Source organism: Micropterus salmoides, unplaced genomic scaffold (assembly GCF_014851395.1).
Source record: "Micropterus salmoides isolate LMB-PRFRI ecotype aquatic unplaced genomic scaffold, ASM1485139v1 Ms_hic_scaffold_16, whole genome shotgun sequence".
Taxonomy (NCBI): domain Eukaryota; kingdom Metazoa; phylum Chordata; class Actinopteri; order Centrarchiformes; family Centrarchidae; genus Micropterus; species Micropterus salmoides.
In genome coordinates, this window is record NW_024040707.1 from 28,805,814 (window position 1) to 28,830,442 (window position 24,629).

At 41.2% G+C, this 24,629-nt stretch overlaps 1 protein-coding gene across 1 annotated transcript; it reads left to right on the forward strand.

The window, feature by feature from the left end:
- Positions 1-2,329: 2,329 nt before the first annotated feature.
- arhgef19 (Rho guanine nucleotide exchange factor (GEF) 19) lies at positions 2,330-24,555 on the forward strand. Its single transcript, XM_038723260.1, has 16 exons — positions 2,330-2,647; positions 14,816-15,527; positions 15,632-16,123; positions 17,211-17,343; positions 17,428-17,513; positions 17,621-17,877; positions 18,002-18,162; positions 18,275-18,427; positions 18,738-18,867; positions 19,057-19,131; positions 19,229-19,318; positions 19,445-19,608; positions 21,250-21,408; positions 21,496-21,575; positions 21,662-21,766; positions 21,931-24,555. Exons 2-16 carry the CDS (start codon positions 14,837-14,839, stop codon positions 22,083-22,085), a joined length of 2,931 nt encoding a protein of 976 aa, XP_038579188.1. The 5' UTR covers positions 2,330-2,647; positions 14,816-14,836; the 3' UTR covers positions 22,086-24,555.
- Positions 24,556-24,629: the final 74 nt, after the last annotated feature.

Below are 24,629 nucleotides of genomic sequence, written 5' to 3' on the forward strand. Positions count from 1 at the left end.
GTCAGAAACAGACAGGTGTTCATTGATGATTTTTCTCTTCCTCTCCTTCCTCCCCTCACAAACTCCATCAGTGGCTGTGGCCTTGGGCAGCTCCTGACTATGTTTTTATCTCCTCCTCCTCTTCCTCCTCTTCCTCCTAACTCTTTCTTCACCATTGTCTGCACTCTATCCTCCCTCATTCTCTCCTACTTTGCCTTTGTCATCCTTAAATTTTTAAGATACACTCTCTTTCTCCCTCCCTTTCACCTCTCTTGGCCACATTCATCTTCTGAGTGTTATGATTGCTGTGCGTTCCTCTGCCATGGCCTGCAGGAAGAGTGAGTTAGTACATGTCAGTGAGCACAGGTATGCACTGTGGACACCGGCTGGCTCATTCACCGACTTCGCTGGAGTGAGGAAGGAGACGCTTGCGTGCACGGGCTGCAAAAGTTCCAAATCAGCCACAAGGCTGACGCGTTAGAGTCGCCTGAAAAAGTAAAATACGCAAAAATTTTATTTGCATTTCTGATGAGGCTGATCCATTTATAGTATGATGCAGATGTACTATAGAACCGAGTGATATGTCTGAAATCAATATCATGATATTAATGTGTTTGCATTATGTTGTATGCCACAATGTGTTTAATAGATTCAAAATCACACATAATCAAACTGATGCTCAATGTTCATTTTTTAATTTATTACATTCTGTGTATTAAAAGAAAGATTCTGCTTTACATAAATTATCATTTAATCTGGCTACAATTCCACTGAATGTCGATAATAAATTTGAGTTATCAGAGATTGAGAAATGAGATTAAGATAGTCTCAGTTTATTAATAATATTCTAACCCTTAATAACCACTTAATCCTCACTGACCCCACAGTTCGTCCGGCATTACAAACCGCAAAATGCTGTTCACAAAATTTTATTTGAATTTCTAACAGAGATCCCAAAGTTTCCAAAGAGACCAAATAAGTCTGGTTGAATTGTAAGGAAATGTGTTTAAAATGCTGCAGACATCTAGAATATTTCCATTAGATGATGCGGCCATAAATCTTACACTGTATCTTAAACTGATACTGAATATTTATAATTCTTTGAATCAAGATAATATTTTCCAATATTAAATCTGTATGCATGTATTTATTTATTAGCTAAACAACACAACACATTAAAATACACAATCCTGACATGTTACCACCTTATAAAGTTTGCATTGGTCTTAGTAAACATCGCCTACACACAGCATTCATTAGCATTCATTTGGAGTCGTGTTTCTGGCCATGTGGTGAAAGCAGGTCCAATATTCACTCTCCTTTAGACTCTGTTTTGGTCACCACCAACTCTCGAGGGAGATATCAGTGCCTATTTAGCTGCTAAATGCTCTAATACATTCACTAGCTAGTCACTAAGTCTTTTCTACTGAAACCAGCTGTGTGCTCCGTCTGGAAATGAAAGGACAAATGTAATATTAGGGGTTAACATAGTAATAATACAATAATAAAGTAATAATATTTTATTGTACATTCCACATTTTATCCACTTTAAAATGTTTCTTTCTCAGTGAGACTGGTGATTCAAAAGAAAAATCACAAACAAGTCTAAAGCATTTAGTGACCTGTTTTCCTCTGACAAAAAGTGGGACAATTAGACAACCACCACTGCTGACTAAGCTAGTGTCCTGAGGTAACCTAACCCCCCCCCCCCCCCAACCCACAACCACCCACCACCATTCTTGTTCATGTTTGATTAGTGAACATAGTTGATACAGAAGAAAGCGGTGAGCGTTGAAAGGGATGAAAGAGTTCAAGCATGCCATAGCAGCTTCTTTCTGTCACCAACTCCCAGTTTGACGTGTAATGAAAGCTGCAGCAGGCACACGCAGACAAGCATTTCTAGCAATGGGTCTGTATGCGTAGTGATGTAAATACATACATGCACAAAGACTAACATGCAATGTGCGCTTTTGCATGCAAGGATGTGTTTTGAATTTGAATGTGCAAGTGCACACCACACCAATTAAAACAACACAGTACGTGAACACACATGTATTGTGTGTGCGTATTATTTTGCTGATAAAGTAGACCCCCACGCAATCACATAGACATGCACGTGTACATTTTTACTTGTACACACTCCCAATGAGGAGCAACATTTTTCTGTCTGCTCCCTCCTCTCTGTCTCTTTCTGTCTCAAAGCAGGTGCTGAAATGAGACACTAAATAACTATTAGAGTAAGAGGAAGGGCAAGAGAGGGGAGGAGAATTTGAGAGAGTACTTCCCCAACAGTAGCAGAGAGAGAGGGAGGGAGGGAAAAGGAGTGAGAGGGAAGGGAGAGCAGAGGAGCTTAGAGAGGGGATCTGCATTGTAAGTAGCTCTGAGAGCAGCAAGTGGTGGCTGTTTTTCAACCTGTTTTTGTTTTCCTCGTGGAGGCGGAGAACAAGAAGAAGAAAGAGAAGAACCAGGCAGAAGAGCACTGATTTGAAAAGTCTGAGTTGCGTTTAAGAAAAAGAGCTGAGGGAGGAGAAGGGAGGAAAGAAGCCGGGAGGAACACAAGGTAGCAATGGATAGTAGAGTGGCTCAGCCTGACCCTGGGATGGCCTGGATTCACACACTGCTGCTGGCCACCATCCAGCTCACACACTAGGCTGCTAACACCAATGAGGTACGGTACTGAAAAACAGCGACAATAACTCTTTCACACAAAAATGAACAAAGCAGAGAAATACATTCACATTCCAAGTTTGTGTCAATACCTTGCCAACTTTTGCTGCTGGGAGTGAAAGTTGGGCTTGGTTATTTGCCTGAGAGTGCACGCTGTGCTTTGTGTGGTGCACTTGTGCTGTGCAGCTTGTCAGGTGCATTGCATTTATCTGACAGCATATATGCTCTGATAACAAAGGTAGGGATATATGGGATTTAGGAAGCAACTATGAGATGGATTATCAGGTGACAAACATAACTCTGTTTGCCTGGATATATATTATTGCCCGGATTATATATATATATTCTCTACTGAATAAACCAACATGTTAAATAAATATTTTCAGTAAATGCATAGGCATTTGTGACTGTGACTGAACAAATGTGACTGTTTTCCCGTCGTCCATGTGCTGCAAGACAAAAGTTGCAATTAGATGCATGAATCCTGCCAGCGGGATCATCAGCTTCACTATTCATTTATTCTCTTGGAAGAGGTAGCTGCTTGCATCAATAATGTTTACAGCTGCTCCCTAGGCACTGCAGAGTGAGGTGAGCGCTCAATGTGATGGTTACAGTGCAGCAATGAGTTGTTGCAGAGCGGGGCAGGTAAGTGCATGTCTTGAGTATGTTGGATGAGGGGTTGTTAAAAACTGTACATGGTTGAAACTTGGTGCCACAGCTAACACACTCTTCTGTGTTCTCCTTCATTTGACATTTTAGCATAATAACTAAACACCTTCTCTACCTATAACTTCAGGCAAAGACAGAGCCTTGGGTTGTTTGCTGAGGAGTGTACCTGGATGTGTGTGTGTGTGTGTGTGTGTGTGTGTGCGCGCGTGTGTGTGTGTGTGTGCGTGTGCGTGCATTCATGTACATATGTGTGTTTCCCAGAAGCTGTACACAGTGGTTTGGGTTATCTTTCAGCCTGTCTCACTGTTTGTTTGTTCACTCGTGTGGAGTCTCCAGCTGGTCAGAGTTGTTGAGAGTTGTTGACACTCCTTTGCGAGGGATAAACAACAATGCAATTATAACATTCAGTAGCCTGGTAAAGATTTTAAAATCCGGGGAAGCGGCACCCTTCTTCTCAGTGTGGCAATTGTGACCCACATCTGAACCAAATGACCACTTTCCAGAATTTTTCTTAACATCCTCCAATCAATCCATTCCATGTTCCATCAGTGAGCGGGCTGGCTGAGGTGATGGCTGCCTTTTCTGTCTGCCGTTCTTGATGACTAAGTGTATTGTCATGTGAGTTTGCTGCTGTGTGTCTGTGTGCATGGGTAGTCTGGAGGTACATATTTTGGCTGGAGCAGAAATAGATAGCTGTAGGTGTTTTCTGGATTATCTGATTTACTACAGTATGTCTGACTCAAATGCACCACCTGCACATTGGGTAGACGTGTACCAGCACAAAGCATAAATCAGGACCTTGAACTGTTTTATTGCGCTTTATTACAGGCTGAAGATCCCCTGTATGGTAGTAGACTTCTGATAACAATAGTATTTTTTAATAGTTGTCGCATTGGTAAAAAGGAGATATGACTGACTAGCTGTGATTGAATTTCTAGCCTGGGAGCACACTACTGTACATTGATTTCCCTCCGCATGCCTGCTCATATCACATACAGATTTATAACTCATCTCACCACAGGGCCCTTCCTTCTTCCCACTTACTCCCTCCCCCACAACTGTATGTCTGGAGAGCACCTGCCCCATCACCTGCCACTCAGACAGAGGCTGTCTGAGCATGTATGTGTATGTATATGCTGTGAGAAGGCGATCCAGGATGCCACACCTCACCTTCCTTCAATCACATACTTCCCTCTACTTCCCCAGCTAACCTTGCAGGGGAATGCTCCCTGTTCTCTTCATGTTCAGCTGACCGTCTCTGCTCTGTGTTTTGCACTGACCTATTTTTCTTAAAACTAGGCTAAAATCATTAGGCATTGAGTGACTGAAAGCAACCCCGCCTTTTAAACATCAGTGACACTGATATTTTGAGGAGGCCCTGTCACTTTCTTAGCTTTTTGGTTCGTGGCCTAAATAGCAGCAGCCTTAATAGCCCATAATAGCAGCCCTTGTTCATGCACGTGTATAGTTGGGCTTCTTTGTTTGCCTTCTGCCTCGGTTTAGTGGTCAATTTCAGAGGAATGAGCTTGCAGAGTCATCCAGGGAATGTGGAAAAGTGTCTCTGTGTGTCAGAAGGTTTCATCTGGAGGTTGATGCCTCTGAATTTGAACATGAACTTGTCTTCAAACCTGGACCATAAAATAGACCACCTACTGAGTTAGAAACCTGTGCATTCACTTACTCATTAATATAGTAATGTGATGGCTGTGACTTGTAAGTAAACAAAGCAGATATTCTGAGACGACCAGAGATCACATTGAAAGCACAAAGCATTTTTATTAGTGTGACACAGATTATTAGTTAATCTGTGCGTCACCGAATATTTTGCCCATACTTGAAGGTTAAAACTAGAACCCTGAGGCGATGTGTGCCAAGCACTCCCTCTGCTGCACACCTGTCTAGCACTGTAGCAGTCAGGTTATTTCACATTGTGACTTGGCCAATACATTCACATTTCACATTTATATTTGTGTGGGATATAACGATTCTGGCTCAGTAGATATTGCTTCTTCACTAAAATGTTAGTTTTGTGAGCCTCTTCTGGAACAAAGAAACTCCACACAAACCAGGTGTTGCACTCAAGTACAACAGCAGCAGCTCCTCTTTGCTTTTTTTTACAGCATCTACAATGGCGTTTAGCTCTCTTTGAATTCAGCGCTTTCACCCTGATGACACTGCTGATATTCAGAGTTTGAATAGTTTATAGCTTTAGCTCTGGGCTAAAGTGGAATTGTTCCTGGACGGTCAGCTCGTTAGGCGTGTTCCACTTTTACCCTATCACATTTCAAAACAACAAGCAGCCCGGTGGATGGCTTGTCCATACCTGTCCAGATAATAAAAGCAAGAAGGGGGGGTGGGACTGCTGGTGCTCACCTGGGAAAAAGTGGAGCAGAGAGCTAGAAAACCGAGAAAGAGAATGCGAGTGAATACAGTAATAGATGAATGCAAGAGATGCATCAGCAATTTGTTGTAAAGTAGGTCAGCCTCTTGAGAGCTCAGTAGCAAAGGTTCAGTTTAGTATCAAAGTGCTCTGATTGACAGTTTGAGTACAGGAAACCCAGATTCCCACTTTTCAATGAATTTAAACAACAACAACAAAAAATGAAATGACACTACAGCAGATACATTAATGGCACACCTTCTTTTAATGTTACTCATTTACTACAAAGCTTGTAGTGCTGATAAGGTCAATCAACAGAAAATGAAACACCAGTTATGGATCAAAGAACAAGGTTTGGCATTTTTCATTGATAAACAGCTTAAACATTTAAAGGATATTGTTGGTGATATTTTTTTATTTTCTTATAGTCAACAAGTCTCACGAAAAGACCAAAACCAACCGTGCATTAGTTCAATACTTTCCTACCTCCGTATCTTGTCTTTGGCGCTCAGCCTAAAACACACTAGTTCATATAGAAAATGTAAATCTTAAAGAATTTGTCACAAATAAAGTTTCATTTTGGATAAAGGCTAAATCTGTAGTTATTCAAAAAGGAAGAAACGGTGCATCACTTGGGACTATTTTCAACTGAGGAGTAATGCACATTTGGTGCTGTACTTGTAAGTGTTGATAAACTAAAAATAAACTTGAAAATAAACTAGTTATTTTAGTGCCAGCACAAATTAAATCTGAATTTAATAGCCTTGAATTTCAAATGTTCAAACTGAATATTGTTTGCAAACCTTAAATTATATATAAAAGATTGAAATTGAAACTAATGTTTGAAAGTTCATTGAATTCATGTTTCAACTTGTGAGGATTATATAAATTTTTGGTGGAGTTCCAAATTGAATTGAATTAGAGCTCCTCTATTCTACTGTAGCCTAGAATCCCCAGGATGAGTGGCTCTGAGTTGAAACTGAATTTGAAAACTAAATTCTAAACTGAATTTGGAGCTTTATGTAAATGCGATAGGAGGTCTTTTATAGGATTCATTGACCACAAGAAAAACATGGAAAACCACTAGCCTTACCCTTTGAATATTTAAGTTGTTTATCAAGCAATATTGTCAACAATTGGCTTCTCATTCCAGCATTGTCAGCCTGGGCTCGGAGATACTGTGATGGACATATTGTCTGAGATTTTATAGACTAAGGTGGGTTTTTGGGGACACTGACCAAGGAACATACTGTAAGCTGTCAGTGTCTTTTTGTGTTGGATTTAACTTTTCACATGATAATATAACCTGCCAAAACATCCTAAATCAACACTCCTTTTCTTAAAATCTCATTGCATACAGATAGCCATCATCTGTCAGAAAGTACTAATTATGAGATTTTCTGGATTCACTGCGTGTTGGATCCTTGGCCGACTTAGCTTTTGTGACTTATGACAAAGCACCATAATTAGACCAGGTTATTTCCATAAGTTTGTCAATAGCTCCTTTGTGTCTTTACTATTCTGTCTCCTGTGTGTCAGCTTATCTGACTGCAGTTGTTATGGTGGCAGAGTAAAGCGGGGGGAAGGGGAGGTTAAAGGTCCAAAAGTCTTGGCATCTACGTGTGAGATGGTCGCCATTTTTGCAGGCTTTTAAATGAGAGATTGCTGTCTGTCTGTTTCTGTTGCTGGAATCTGACTGGGTGAGACAAGGTCAGGGAAGGCCTCTCTACGTCTTGTCGCTTTCAATCAAAGACAGAAGATCACATCTCAAACACACACACTCACATTCAGGTGTGTGTCATAGATTTGTGTCATTAGCCAGGTTGTCGGTATGCATCTTCATAGTGTCTCTGAAGGTCGTGGGTAAGTTGCCTGAGGCTGTAGAGGAGGATTAGGAGGACCCACACCATGTGTAAACATTTGGGTGACCCCCCTCCCCCAAACCCTTCTCTTATGTAGCCTCTGGGGTGCTCACCTGTCTCAGTAGATTGAGGCTAGAAGAGGGACGAATACCAAGAAACTCCCTGACCTGGATTCCCTCAACCATTCTCACACCATTCAGGCGTCTGACCTTACCAAAAGAATGCAGGTTAGTGCGTCACCTTGACATCTGGTGGGTTTTCTCGGATTGGAATCTGAGTCTCGCAGAGGAGTTTGTTTTGACTAAGATTTAGTTGAAGCCCATTAAAATACCAAGAAGATACTGCCTGGCATTCCATCTAGGTATTTTAGGTTTGAAATGTTCTCACTTGGCTTAATCGATTCATCAAACATCAACAAGAAGAAATGGGAAGCATTTTGAGTATTCATATGGAAAAAGTTTAACTTCATTATCAAACGGTTCGACTAACAATCATCTATCCATAAGGGGAGACACAATGAAGATGCATTTTACCGTCTCAGAATATGCAAAACCACATCATTTATTGACCGAAACCTGCCTACCTCAGACAAACATATGAACTTGTAGGTATTGTGTAATAATAGCCTTAAATTTATCATCAAGTTCCCAGTTGCCCTTAGTTGTTTTTATGTCAACACATTGTAATTTGCATCATAATTGGATAGAAAGCCTGCAAACGATGTGATGAAGGTTTGCAGTTTGTATTTCAGTCCCACACTGCAACAACTCACCATAACTACACAGCCTGCTCCAACATTTAGTAAACACACAACAAAATTTATATATTTGTGTGGGCTCGCGATTGGACAGTGGATAAGACACATGCCTTTGGTGTGAGAGACCTGGGTTCAATTCCCCATATGTGACAAATCCACTGTTGTGTCCCTGAGTGAGGCTCCAGAGGCGTGCGACCTCTGACATAAATATAGCAATTGTAAGTTGCTTTGTATCCAAAGCGTCAGCTAAATGAATAAATGTTAAAATCTGTGGAGTACACTTGAATTTGAGCTTACACTGGGATTGTTTTCTTTATGATAACCTCTAACTTGACATAGTGCACCCACCTTTTATCAAGAACCAACTTGTCTTTTTCTTTATTACATGACACTGTTTAAGCTTTGTAGTTCCAGTTTAAAAGTGTTTAAAAGTCTCACCACTACACCAGCGTTAATAGAAAAGGTCATAGCATTGATAGAAAATGTTACAAAACACAGAGAGCCTGGGAGGGTGGTTTTCCTAGAAGTGACGCTGTATGATGTCATGTCTTGTCTCGGCAGACAATGCTGGCCTCTTTAGTCTAGTGCTTGGCAATTAGTGGTCTGATGTGACCGAGTTAAACTGCGATCTCACAGACACACATGAGCTGGTCACACCACACTGTTAGGGCACTCCAGTGTGTCTGACCAAACACACTGGACTTATGCTCATGAAGAGAAACTGTGTGAGGGGGAAGGGACAGATGGTATGACTTTTCACATGGTCTGATCAGTGTTAGATAAAATATAAGCTGGTTGGAAGGCCAGATTTTCATAACCCACATTTTAACACCGCAAACAACTAAAGATGATCTCTCAGTACAATTATTTTGGGACTTACGTCTGTGACCAGTAGGTTTTGCAATAACATAACAAAGCTCCCAGTGTCCTGTAACTGGATAAAATGTTCTTGAATGTTTGTTTCACTTCATAAATTGAGTCTGACATCCTGTTCACATGACGTATCTCCTCTTTGGCACAAGTTATGTTTTTCACGCTATGCGAGTTGCCTTACAACAACTTTTTCAGCTGCATCAGTCTCATCCATACTTGACACAAGTTTGTGTCAATTTTACTGTTGCTTTTTTCATCGATGGCTTGTTGTAGTAATTATGATAGCAATAGTAATGATAATAATCATAGCAGCAGGTGTCGAGCAGAAACATGGGGGCAGCGGGAAGCCCGCAAACACAGATCCAGACTCCACAGCTCCGGAGGCTGAAATGCCTGCAGAAAGTGACAGAAGAAGACAGGAGAGAGACAAGAAAGCATAAAACTACGAAAAAGGGAAGAAGTCGAATCGGTAACGTGCATTATTGGGATAAGAATGCATACAGATGGAGAGGAAGAGGAGGAGATAGGAGCTCATGCATCATGGGAAGTCTCCATGCAGTCTAGGCCTATAGCAGTATAACTAAGGGACAATGTCCCCACCATTTTAATCGCATATACAAAGCTCTGATTGGCTCAGTCTGGAACCAGGTTACTTATACTGTATGTCACCATGCAAACTACTGGAAAATAACAGAGTGAGACCTTTCAGACCTAACAGCTGATGTGGGGTCATCCTATTTCTAGCACTATCTGCACTTGAGCAGCTGAAAAGTAAGCGGGAAGGTTGGAAATGTCTCTTGGAATTTTATCCTACAAGTTTAGTTGTAGCTGGAAAACTGTTCAGATCAGCAGTTTGTTCCAGAGAGCCCGGACCAACGTAATACATCGCCCTTAACCAGATCTGAATCTCTAAAAATACAGTTAGCCCCAGTCTGTCGCATCTTGAGGGAGGTTGGCCGCAATCAACCCTGCTACAAAGCAGGGCCACAACTTCGCAGGGTGTTAATTGTTTTATCTCGTGCTATGAGGCTGGAAAAATACATGTATCCATTATTTGACACAATTAAACATATTAATATTTTTTTATATGAATATTTTTAAGTACCTTTTCTCAGTACTTTCTAACTTCATCATGCTGTCTGTGGCATCCAGCCCAAAACCCACTGATTTCTACTGAACGCATACATTTTGAAAAACGTCACAAATATGTAGTTTCATAGTTTTTAAAAAGTGAAGGAAACTAAATTATTTCATGAAAAAGCATGGCACTGTAGTTGTAGCAAAACTGAAACAAGAGTAAAAAACTGTATCTTTGGGAGATTATTTTCTGACATGGATAAATATGCATATGGTGTATTTAAAGCAGTGGGATGGTGTATGTCAGAATGACTTAAAACACTGCACATGTTCATAGCTGGATCGATTGAGTGTTGGTTTGAGTCTTTTTCATGGAAGTTGTTGATATTAATAACACACTATTTTTAATGCAGGGTGTACTGGGCCTTAGAAAACCACTACCTGATGACGTGAAACGTGTGCTTTGATTGTAGGTCGTGAGCTGCCGAACCATAAAATGCAATGTGAAAATTGAGATTTCTAGAACAGCTGCCATATTTTTCGAGTTCAAAAATCAGAGGCAAAGGCTGATCATGGCCCCAATTTGTGATCTCATCTAGGAAAGGTTGATGTTGATGTCTGAATGATATGTTGATGTTTAACCAACTTGAAGTGATGTCTGAGCCGAGCAAATGCCTAGTCAGCCTTGCAGGACCTTACTGAGCAAAACAAAGTCGATCTCTGTTTTCAAGAAATTTCATCAAATTGCTGAGTCATTTATAGACAGTAAAACCCACATCCGCACACAGACTATTAATGGTGACTTGTATAAGCCAGGCACATATATATAATAATCATTTTCTTCTCTGAAACATTAAGCCTCTTCCACACGGCCACTTTAAAGCAGTGATCCCACTCCTTAACATTAGAAAAGTAAACAGTGTAGAAATGTGTTTCTTCCACCTCCATGAACCACAAACAGCTGAACAGTGAATCCATTTGTTTTAACACTGTCACCCCACCCCCTTCATCAAACAAACTTTAATTATGCGATTACACAACCTTTGGCTCTGTCATGAAGCTGAATCAGCAATTGATTTATGTTCATACGAAGGTGATGCACTCCATTGGAGGATTATTCTGAGACCTTCGAGATGAAAAATATCACAATTAAAAATGCTCTTCGTACGGCTGCTGGCATTAAAGGCATGCCAGAGTGCCATTCATTAACTGCTGAATGCAGACATGGCGTCTTAGAGCAGCCTAGTGAAATTACAGGGGGAAACACTGGCAGCAAAGTCCATAACAGTCACAAATAACACCCTGCTATGACAAGGGAAATTACATGTCTTTGGAATTGAAATTTTAATAGAGTGATATAATTGTATCAGTGTCAGGAATGTGCACTATGTGTAATCAGATGCTTTCATGATTTGATAAATGAATGTTGAGGTTTATAGTCAGTTTTGGGGATCTTTGAGGTTTCTTGATCAAATGAGCAGATAACTAATTTTCTACAAACAGTTTGTTGATTTATGACGACTTGGCTGTTGGTGGAGGATTATGGGAACATTCATTTATTAGGATAGCATTGAAAGATGGAATGATCATGGATACTGAATTACAGTTTTTCTAGACAATACACTGCAGACTAGGAAATAATGGATGTTTAATCTCATATGACAGTGTAGATAGAGGTAAGTAAAGTTTGGTTAATACTGTACATCGACAGCAGGATTACAGTATAACGAGCCAGTAATCGCATCCAGACACCAATAAGCTTGTGTCATTATGCAGCAGTGGTCTGGTGTGTTTATATGGCTCAGTGGGTGCACTATATGAGTGGATCAGTATAAGCAGTTCCCACACCCTCTCAGGTGTCCTGTGCTCAGGGCAGCCTGGCCCAGGAACACAGATAAAGGATGCCTTTGTCTGCAGCAGGGAACAGGTAACTTTTGTGCCTGCTATGCTGCGTGTGTGTGTGTATGTGTGTGTGTGTGTGTGTGTGTGTGTTAGGATTGACTGGGCTGCCTACCAGCCTCAGCATACAGCACATGTGCGCTCAGTAAAAAGGAAGGTAAACTCTTTCCCGTCTGTGATTCTCCAGGAATTTCTTTATAAACAAAGTTAGACTTTCAGGAAACACATCATTTTATGTTTTTATCCTCATGTAAATTACATGCCAGATTAATGTTATACTACACACTGTAAAGTAAATGGGTAAACATATCTCGTAAAGATTTACAGTGTGTCAGTATGATAATTAAACTCTAAATTACAAATACATGAATTGGAGGGCATCGTTTCTTACAATTATCCATAGAAAAGAGCCTGCGGTGTGTTTATGTGTGTGGTTGTGAACACATAGATAAAAGAGATAAAAAGTTAACAATTAACATTCACACAATCACAACCTTCTCACTAATTTTATGTTTTGAGAGTATATAGCAGATTTTTAAGTGTAGTTTTGGTAGATTCCAGATTTTGGTAGAGTTTACTTCCTGAGTATGCACTGCATATGCAAATGGTATTTATCCTGGATATTTAAATCGCATTTTTTGCTTTAGGAAATCAACTCTGAAAGTAGTTATGGTGGCAATGCTAGCAAGGCTAATTGATAGGCTAAATGCTACTGTAAATAGCATACTTCTTCCCAAAAGCACAAAAGTGTAAGACAGCCTATACCTCTTTATCACCAGAAAATGGAAGAATGGTGTATAGTAATTTCTTTTGGTTATGAGGTGCTGCTTTTTACAGTAATTTGAATCTACAATAACAAAATGATCTGGCCCTGTGACTGTGGAGAAATGTGGGGAAAAAATTATAGAAAACAGTTTACCTCTCCATCCCTCTGCATACGTACGAGACTGTGTGTGTTGTACATGCAGTCCCTTTTACCTGGTGTTTAAGTCAGTAGTTGAGGATTACCTGTTCAGGAAGCAGGAGGGTAAGAAGACACAAGTTCCACAAGTGTGTGTTTTAGCAGTTTGTCAGGAGAGCGCACGTCATTACCCACTGCTGGGTTTTACCTGTAAATATAATAATTCAATCAGAAAAGGTGCCTGCTGGCTAGCTGACAGGAAGGTAGACCAGAGTGATGGATGAGTATAGATCTCAGGTGAAAGGTGAGAGTGCTGAGGACGGGCTCACTTCCTCTGTCTGTCTGTGCTGTGGGATTCTGTCTGGAGCTGGCTGTGTGTGTGTGTGTGTGTGTGTGTGTGTGTGTGTGTGTGTGTGTGTGTGTGTGTGTGTGTGTGTGTGTGTGTGTGTGTGTGTTAAGTACAGGGACTGAATGCCGCCTGTAGAGAGGTCTTTAATTAGAGCAGGAAGACACGGCTCAGGAGACAACGCTACACCAGAATGTATAAGTGTGAGTGTGTGTCTGTGAGTAAAGACTCGATTTTACTTGGAAACATCCTGCACATGTCAGAAGTTTCAGGGTCCATCCAGGGTGTGTGTGTCTAATAAACATCTTAAATGAGACTGCCTGAATCTGACAAATATACAGAAGCCATTTCAGCAAGTCATTCATATACCAACTCTATCAACTAAACATCCACAGACTGTCTGAATAGTTTATGCAACGTACCCAGCGCTGTTTACTGTTACTGTGTAACACTCGGTTGAGTCAGTGGAATCCTCTGGCAACACTAAGCCAAGTTGCCAACAGTGAGTTGTGTCCAGTCAACCATGTTTGCCGCATAAGTGGTTTGTTGTTGTACTGGATATTATACTTATATCATAATATACCAGTTAATGTTTTAAAGAAACATTACAGTTTTCCCTCCTTTGCTCCTTTGATTGCTTCAAGTATTTATAAAGAAATTGACCAAATATTAGGCAATCATCCCAATCCATTTTGTCCACATGAACAGCTTGAAAACTAATCATAGAAAACAGAGATTTGAATCTGTTTAAAGTATTTATTTGTGGTATTTGTGGAAATACTCCTAATTTCCTTATTGCAGATGTTACAGACCCTAATATGTGAATACAACTATTCAAAACTACAGTGAATACAAAGGTTTATTCAAAAGACATACTGCACTGGCAATTTGAGCCCATTCTTCTCACATGATTTAAGTGAGCGACACATTCCTACCCGGATTTGATGATTTGAACTGTTTGTAATCTCTTTATTAAATAACTATAATTCAGTGTTTGTTTCTATTGGAAAACAAAAAAAAGACAAAAATAATGACATTATCCTACCGTTAACATATTAGGGTTAAGGTGCATCATTAAAATCTATATAGTTTGCCTCTTTTAAAAACTGAACATGAGATTCAACCCCCCTCCCTACACTGATCGTTTCATACAGTTCCTGAATTATTAAGTAAGTTATAAGTTAAGACTTAAAGATTTTTAAAAAGCTATTCTAAAGTGAATTCCTGAATTTACATTTAAATGAGGCATTAAGAAAGTCAAATGAAATGAGAAAAAGATCATGTTGTGTTTACTGTCTGAGTGGCTGTTGGCAGTTCTACTGCAGGAATAGTGGCCTGAAAAAATGTTATAGACAACAGGATTTTTTGATAAAGCGTATAAATTGTTATACTCTCTCTTTTGCAGCTCCTATGTGTTCGTTCAGCCATGCTCCCTGGGTATGGACTCTCACCTTTTCCTGATTTCCAGCCCCACCTTTACGCTTTTCACTGCCGAGGAGAGAGTCCCAGCATGTGGATCCCTGGCTCAGGAGATTCCCAGGTTCTCAGCGAGGCCCAGGAGGACAGGCCTCTCCTCCTACCGTGCCACCACAAGCATGTTGCTGTGTGCCAGCAGGAAACATTGGCTTTTATTGAGCTACAACCACCAGTGACTCCTAAACTAAACGGTCTTGGTTCTCCAAGGTCAACTGTTATTCCAGACGCACAATGCACAACACACTCCCCACCCCTGAACGGCTTCAGACACACACTAAATGAACTAAACGACATGCAGAACGGCTGCCATAGGACAGACAGTAAGCATGAAACAACGTTGAATTTGAGCTCTCATACACCTGTGTGTGACGGTGAGCTTGAATGCCATAATGGCACCAGGACTTCTTTGCAGGAACAAACTGAAAAGCCTCGTGCTGTCACAACAGTGTGTCGTCCTCTCCACGCCGCCCTTAGCCTCCCCCTGTCGTTCCCTCTGTCCTCTCTATACACAAACAGAGACTCCTGGGAATCTCAGTTACCTTGTTCACCATCCTCCCCTGAAGGTCCTGGGGTTCAGAGCCCAGACTCCTGCCAACCACAGAGAAGGACATCACATGGTTCACTAAAAGAGAAGTCTATCCGTGAGTGTGCGGCTTTTCTCACTATGGACTAATTTGACATAACAAATCAGGCTTTAGAAATTCTTAACATGCTTCCTCTTAATGAAGTTATTTTTTGTTTCCAGGGCGAAAGATGCAGGTCTATTCCCCAGACAGCCCGAGCGATGAATCTCTCAGCAGCCCAATCCTGGACGCAGACTACATTTTCCCAGGACCTTTTGCATCTTTCCTGGAGGAGGACCTTAGTGGATTATCTTCCCTGGAGGCCATTTCAAGTCCTTCATCCACAGACGGTGTTACAGATCTCCCAGACCTCAGTCACGATGATATTTTTCATCTATCTGCAGAACCACTGCATATAATAGAGGACCCGATCCCAGGGGTGGGGGAAGAAAGGAAGAGTGCAGAGACATCAAATGCCACAGGAGGGAGCTTTTTGTCACGGAGCCGTCAAGGAGATCAAGAACGGCGGCGCTTCTCAGCTTCAGAACTGATATCTAGACTCCAGCTGTCTCAAAGGAAGAGCTCCTTCACCTTGAAGTTGGGGAAGTCGCTGTCTGCACGGGTGGCCTCCCGGGACAGACAGAGCTCCAACAGCCTCAGCCCCAATCTGGACTGTGAGTAGCAACAGAACCAACATTATGGCAACTTGTCATTGAAAGGTAGTCCAGAAACTTAACCCATTCAATCAAGCAGCATAAAAAGCCCTTACAAAACAATACTACATATTGTCACCGTCCTAAAATTATGTCTTATGTCATATTTTGACAAAATAATCCCCTTATGATCCTGGCCACCTCTGGTAAAAACGTTTACATCCCCTGTAGTATAATGGCCTATAATGTCAAGAGTGGGACTTAGGCTGTTTTATTTTGCCTAAGTCAACAGACAATGTGATTTAGGAAATTTTACAAGCTTTTCAAGATGGCCATTGCTTCAAAGAGAAAAAAAATCTGCAACTCTACCACTGAAATTAGTTGCATAATTCAGGGTTCACCCCCTATTGGTAAGTGATGTGGTGTACTATAAAATAGGCTAGAATCAGAATCAGAAAGATTTTTTTGCCAAGTTGTTTTTAAACATACAAGGACTTTCTTTTGGCGATTGCAGCCGATCACCTTCTCTGTGGAGCGGATGATACGCTGCAGCCTGCCCTTGTCCCTGGCGGTGGCAGCACGCACCGTATCAGATGGTGATGGAGGAGCTGAGGATGGACTCAGTGATGTCCGTGTAGAAGTGCACCATCACTGTCTTTGGCAGGTTGAACTGCTGCCGCAAGAAGTACACTTTAGCTCCCACTTGAGGTCCTGATGGTGCCCAGGAAGGGGAAGTGGAACTCCACAGTGTTGACTGATAGCTCTCTCAACTCTTGTCATCTAATAAAGGAAAAAAAGTCAAATAGCTGCTAGAGAAAAGAAAGCATTTGTTGCCCCCTAAGACTGGGTAACGGGGTCATGTGCATGTTTGGTAGATTGCTTTAGGAAGCACAAACAGGCAAACTGTGAAGAAGCTGTGCCTCCAGAAAGGTCATTTCATGAGCCTTTATTACATGTGGTCTCCTTCTTCCTTGGACTTCAAATCTGAATCGAGGGTAGGATAGAGGGTGTCATTTACAGATTGTAAAGCCCTTGATTTGGGATATTAGGCTAAATAAATAAAATTGACTTGACTTGACCTGTACTGTTGGCTTTTTGTCCTCCTTAGATAAGTCCAACTCAAGGTACCGCAGCTCAGGAGGTTCTAGTGATAGCGCTCCCCACAGTCCTATAGGACCTGCACCGACTCTTCCCAGTAATGACAATGGCATGCCTTTGCATCGGTGGAGCACAAAACTTGGGTAAATACAGACTTAAAATATTTTAATACAAAAAATGCAAATATTAAAGGACATATATTGATGTCAACTCACACTTTTTCACAGAATGCGAAAGAAATCCCTAGAGGAGGACTTTGGCACACTTCCAACTGTTGCTAGTTCAAATCGCTTATCACGGTTTTTGCCTAGCTGTAAGTTTCCCTGAACTATTTGATTCTTAAACCGTTTTGCTACTGCTCCTAATTAAACCGAGACTTCATTGCATTACATCCTTTTTCACTTTCAATATTTCCTTCAGCAATTCTGTACCAGGAATACAGCGACGTCGCCATCAATAGAGAGATCCAGAGGCAGCAAGGGAAGGAGCCAGGCACAGAGGATGAGGGGCTCAGGGATGAGGAGTCGGACGGGACCCCTTCCCCTTCTAATCTGTCTCCATCCAGCTCCTTTCGCTCATCACGCGGCTCTGCTTTTGCACTGTGGCAGGACATCCCGGATGTTCGAAGCAGCGGTCAGCTCGACAACTTCAGCAATGAGGAAAGGAAATTACAGGAGGTGAATGAGACATTTCAGATTTCGTAACTTGTCGTTGCTGGTGTCTCTTTTGGGATGCCACCGCTTTCTGCTAGTTCTGGTACTGTAGATTGCTGGCTGACAGTCTGTATCTCCCTCAACTCAGGCAAAGTTTGAGCTGGTGACGTCTGAGGCATCGTACATTCGCAGTTTGACGATCGCAGTGGACCACTTCATGTTGTCGCAGGAGCTTGCCGAGTGTCTTGGAGCTCAGGATAAGCAGTGGCTTTTCTCCAAGCTGCCCGAAGTCAAAGATGTCAGTGAGAGGTGAAGTCATGTGCTGTTGATAGGGCTCTATTGCTCTAAAGTCTTTATTTCATCATGTCAGTAATCATGTCACCTTCTCTGAGAGTATTTTCTGCTCACTGGTCCCCTGTAGGTTTCTTCAGGACCTGGAGCACAGGCTGGAGGAAGACATTCTGCGATTTGATGTGTGCGACATTGTCCTAGAGCACTGCCCATCTCTGCGAAGGGTTTATTTACCTTATGTAACCAACCAGGCTTACCAGGAGCAGACGTACCAGCGTTTGCTGTGAGTAACTGCTTTCATCATCTGTACATCAGCTGTCTGAAACCTCAACATATACTGTGCTTCATGTAACAGTATCTAGGCACTATCTCTCTGAGAACATTCATGGCTGCAGTGCATAAAGTCCAATTGTTTTGTGTGTCCATGATTTCCTCTAAGGGTGTTCAGGTGTTATTTTACACCTGCATGACTTAACTTGCAGACGGTTCATCTAGAGAAAGCTGAACATTTTTTCTCAGGTTCAAAAACATGCTGGAATTTACACCCACTTTCACTGAAAGTTATCAAAGTGTTTCTTGTCCCGTCCTCTCAGGCACGAGAACCCTCGTTTCCCCAGCATCCTGGCTCGTTTGGAGGAGGACCCCATCTGCCAGAGACTTCCCCTGACCTCTTTTCTAATCCTCCCGTTTCAGAGGATCACACGGCTTAAAATGCTGGTGGAGGTAGACTAAAGATTAAACATTCACTGCAGAATTCATGTTCACACTTGAAACCCAATTACATAAAACTGTAAATGGGGTAATATTTGGGCCGGCCAATCATTGTGCTGCAGCATGTTTTTTCCCCAACTGTGCGTAACAAGAACATTGTTTATTATTCAACATGTCTTCAAAAACATCTTTATTTTTCAGAATATCTTAAAGAGGACAACACCTGGCTCCCGAGATGAGGACACTGCCACAAAAGCTTTCAATGAGCTAAAAAAGGTGGTGATTATCATCTCTAATAGCCAGTTGGATGAGTACCAGTATTATCAGTGGTGAGGCACAGCAGTAATAACCATGTTGGTATGTGTCTTCTTAGATCATCAAAGAATGTAACTCCAGTGTGCAGTCAATGAAGAGGATGGAGGAACTTATTCACCTCAATAAGAAAATAAATTTTGAGGGAAAGGTGACTGATGAATTGTTTATTGTGTCTTTCACGTGGTTGGCACATGATTCACTTCTTTGTCTTTATTGGTAGTATATTGTATATATAAGCGTTTGTTATTTAGCAACTTCTATCCTTTCTTTGCAGATCTTTCCTCTGATCTCTCAGTCCCGCTGGCTGGTGAAACATGGCGAACTCCTGGAAGTGGACACGCAGACGATGAGTATTTCTGGATCAAAGCTCAAGTTACCCACTAAGCCTGTGTACCTCCACCTGTTCAATGACTGTCTCCTGCTGTCCAGGAGGAAGGAGTGAGTGACATGCAGTCGATACAAAGAGATCAAGAACTAAACCCCTCCCAAACCCCTTGGAGAATTTGGCTAAAATGAGGGTCTTTGTTTGGTTATTTAGATTTTTGGTGATCTATTTATTCTGTTCTGTAAGTTTTACTGGACGACATCAAGGTCTAAATTGTGTTTCAATTTGTGGGTTTGTGTAGTCCAAATGCACTGGGTTTAGAAACAGAGAAACCAGGAGGTGCAGCACACCACAGCTCAACACAGGGACCCCCAAAGAGGGAATTTGAATTAAAAGAACGGAACCTTGTAAGACACCTACTTGATTTTTCTAACACAGACTGCTGACCAGCACCTCTGAATCTCATTAATTAACACGTGTAATTTGTAGAAAAATCAAAGTGTGACACAAGAACTTGTGGTTTTACAGGAGGGTTAAAGGTTCAGTGTGTAATATTTAAGAGGATCTATTGACAAAAAAGCAACATAACATACATAACCATGTTTTTAGTGGGGTATAAAGACCTTACATAATGATCTGTTATGTTTTTATTGCCTTAGAATGAGCCAGTTCTATCTACATACATAGCGGGTCCCCTTCAATGGACGTCGCCATGTTGCGTCACTATGTTGCGTCACTATGTTGTTTCTACAGTAGCCTAAACGGACAAATTACTCTACAGAGAGTGTTTTGTCACTACGTTGAATACATGCAAAGAAGAAGTAACGTTAGTGGTAGTGATGGTCGTAGTTGAAGTAAGAAAAGAAGAGAAATTTAGACAAATACAGGACCACGCATTATTATTTTGCACAAGAGCAGACAGAGCGTGTTGGCCACCACTGCTTTTCCTGCGTGCTTGCAAAGGGAGAGGTGAGCGATGAGTGATGGTTCATTCAAGTGGTGTTGGAATAATCCAAATCTTTCTTTCCTCCTTAAATCTTTATTGCAAAAGAGAAATAATAATAATAATAATAATTTGCAAACAGGTGATTTTTAATATGGTTATAACAGTTAGTTTGCTGTCCATTTAGACTGAACTAGATGTCTGTGTGTTGTTTATGTACTCTGATAATGCTAATCCAACACAACTTTGTAGTAGCATCCATGTTGATTCCACATTCCTACTTAAGGGCACTTGAACACACTAAATTTGGAAGAACGACTTCACAACTCGGGAAATGGGACCATCCGAGGAGCACTTGAATGCACCGTGAGCCACTGGTTGCAATTTGCAACTCCTAAATGCAACTAAAAGTTACACACTGAACCTTTAAGTAATGGACTATTTCTTTGCTGGCTCTAGCTGGTGGTTTTCAGCTTCTCATATAACTCCCAGCAAGAAAGTGCATTTCCAAAAATGTGAAAACACTCCTTGAAGATAGAACATTTCTAGTGTTGCCGCCTCCCAGTGGTAGAGTCAGAAATAATCTATAGCAGACAGCAGTGCACACACCTCTACCACCACAACCCCAAACACCTGACCCCAGGGACACTGGTCTGAAAACACACATGCACTTTTCATCAGGACTATGTCAGAATAATTTGAAAGATGCTTCAGCTACAAAACAATTCTACTCATAGTGGCTTTAAAGATACACCAGCTGGTTATTAATGTGACAATGTTGGTGATCTTGATAATTTGATTTTTTTTGCAGTACGTTGAAGTTCATGGTATTTGTACATGCCAAGATAGGAGAGCTGAAAGTTAAGGATCTCAGTCAGAAGCTGCAGGGCATCTCAGGTTTCATCTTCCACCTGCAGCTGTGTGAAGGCCAGCAGCTTAAACACCAGATCCTGCTCAAGTCACACACTGAGTGAGTGTCAAGACTTATATTTGCTTCAGTCCAAGCTGGAGGCTTTAGCAGATGGTGCTCTAACTGCTCGTTTTTGTGTCTACCAAGGAGCGGGAAGCAGAGATGGATCACAGCAATGTTTCCATCTGATCCGCTGGAAGACATCGAGCAGGCCAGTGAGAATGAGGGTCAGTAGAGAGCTTTAGGTGCACTATGAGTCAATTCAAACCTTTTAATCCTCACATGCATCTTTTTTCATGTCTTTTCCTCTTAGATATATCCCAAGTTCAGTGCATCAAAAGCTATCAGGCCCAAGAGCACGATGAGTTAACACTGGAAAAGGCTGACATTCTTCATGCTAAGACCATTACAAGTGATGGTAAGAAGTCCTCTTTCACATAAACTGCAATCCACCTTCAATCTGTACCTAAAGGAATGTAACTTAAAAAGTTAGGTTTGTGTCTGTCACTGGCTGCTAAACAAGCAGCAAATGATAATGTGCAGTGGTTTGTTTCATGTCTGAGCGATGTTGTCTTTCACCAGGCTGGGTGGAAGGCATCAGGCTGTCTGACGGGGAACGGGGCTGGTTCCCCAAAACCTACGTGGAGGAAATCACAAGTCGCAGCGCACGCCTCCGCAACCTCCGAGAAAATATTCGCATCAAATGTGTCACGCAAAAACTGGAGGGGGAAGACTAATCATTGCAACATGTCGCAGGTCAAAAGTGCATTTCAGTTGTTAAGTTGCATTTGTTAAGCTTCTGGATCATCTTAATTTTAGATGGATGTGGGACTTACATATAGTATGCAGGTACTAAAACCAGTCAACATTGCTGACTGTTCTTTGCATTGGTTGCTAAACTGTGTATCAGCATATTCCTTTAGCATGCTAGCTGTGAATACAGTTTTGAAATGAGAGTGCAAAGCTTTTAATGCCCCTTTACATTTTTAAGTTGGACAGGCTTTTATACAACAAGAGTCTATTGACAACAGTTTTAACAGGTTTGCCACACTAAAGTTTCTAAACTTTGTAGGAGTAATTACTGTATGCATGCTTTCTATGAATGCATTTCATTACCAATTTTAAAGTCTGAGAAAACTTTCAAGCATCTCTGTAGTAAGTGTGGTATACATGCATGCGCGGTAACCATCACAGGTAGTAAACGTACTACATATCTCGGTTCCTGTCAGAGGAGAACAGTGGAACAAGTTTGTCATTGCATTTTTACTTCAGTCGGGTCTCAAGTGGCCAGAATTCCAAATTTGAATTATCTCATGAAGTCAACTGAGCACTGAGGTGCAAGAGGTTCATTCATGGAATATTACAACATCAGAGAAAACGCTTGAGGCAGATCCTGCTGCTGAGCTGCATCAGCACACATCAGAGGCCTTTAATCTTTTCTTTGTTCACACTGTGTGCTGCTTTAATTTCAGAAGGCAGACGAGGATTTGCTCTGTTGTACTTATTTAACAAAAATGTACACTAGTTAGGAAAAGAAATGAATGCCTGTGTTTAGTCCATCCAATATCTGATGCATGCATCAGTGTGCCACAGTTCATTTCCACCCATGTACAAAAAGATGTGGATTGTTAAAACATCCTCGCCTCTTTCTTATAGAGGACACCCTCCCTGCGTGTACTGCAAATGGTCTGTAGTAACAATTTTGACCTATAAAATGGTGGTTTAATTATTTTTAAAGAAGATTTTCACAATTCTACTGTAACATAAATGAAGGACAGACTATCCTCTTTACAATGCTGCACTACACAAATACTTTTTATTCTGTTAGTGCTCTAATCTGATTAGAGGATTGGGTCGACTATATTCTATATTTTTATTATTGTCAACAAAGTCCATGAAAAGACCGAAACCATTCACCAACTGATCCAACTGATGTGCTGAGTGTGTAACCAAAGCTTAGAGCTTATTCTTATGTGCCAGAGTTGATTCCACATACCCGTCCTACTGACGTAAATGCTGACTAAAGCACCAAATGTGTATTAATTTACAGATGAAAATAGTCCCCAACAAATGCACTATTTACTCCTAAAAACTACAGCAGCCAGCTGTTTAGGGAACGGTTTAGCCTTTTTTTTAGGGGAAGGTATATATTATTGACAATTTATGACATTTTTAAAGATCTCTGCGCGGTGGTCCAGTGGTTAGCACTGTCGCCTCACAGACCTTGGTCGTTCCTGGCCTTTCTGGAGTGGAGTATGCATGCTCTCCCCGTGCCTGCGTGGGTTCGCTCCGGTGCTTCCTCCCACCATCCAAAGACATGCGGACTAGGTGGCTCTAAATTGTCCCTATGTGTGGCCCTGCGATGGACTGGCGGCCTGTCCAGGGTGCCTTTCGCCCAACGTCAGCTGGGATTGGCTCCAGCCCCCCGCGACCCTGTACGCAGGATAAGCGGTTGACAATGGATGGATGGATGTCTTCAGTAGGTATGAGTTGGGTTTTGGGCTGAGGTTGGACATTGTTGGTTTTTGTTTAGTTTTTAGGGTAATTGACAGTAAGAAAAATATGAGATAACACCAGCCTTGTCCTTTAGAAACCAGGAAATGGACATGTATAAAATTCACCTTGAGATGCATTTACATTGGTTATCTCTAGCTTCATATGTACCAATTTCAAAGCTTTGAGCTACAGTTTAGCCCCAGCTGAATAAAAGATAGACATCATTGTATTGCAATAATCATGCAGGATCAAGTAATACTGTCATACACTAAGCACTGAATTACATTTAGGCCAATACTATCCACAGTGTTCCCCTCATTAAGTGTAAAAATCCCCAAATGACCCTTAGCGCAGTGTAACTGCTGCTAATGAACCACTATAATCAACATTCAAATGTAAACTCTTCCAATGGCACATGAAATGTTTATAACCCTTTTTTCTATATCTGCATTGTTAGTTGTAATTTAAGTGGTTGCTGTTGCAGCATGTGTATTTATACTCCTCTAGCTGGTTGTTCTCTAAGGAGATTCTGATGTAAATGTACTTTACTGTAGATTGCTTTATGTATAAAGAGTAGAAAATGGTTCATTTCCTTTTATGACTGTAATTTATATGAACAAACATTTTACAAATATTATTACATTCCATAATTCTAAACTTTTTAGTTTGATTCATTTCTAATACCACAATAAATATAAATATTGTAATACACTGGATGTTTCTGCACACTTCTGTAAATGTTTAACCATTGAAATAAATACAGATACTTCAATTCTATGTCGTGT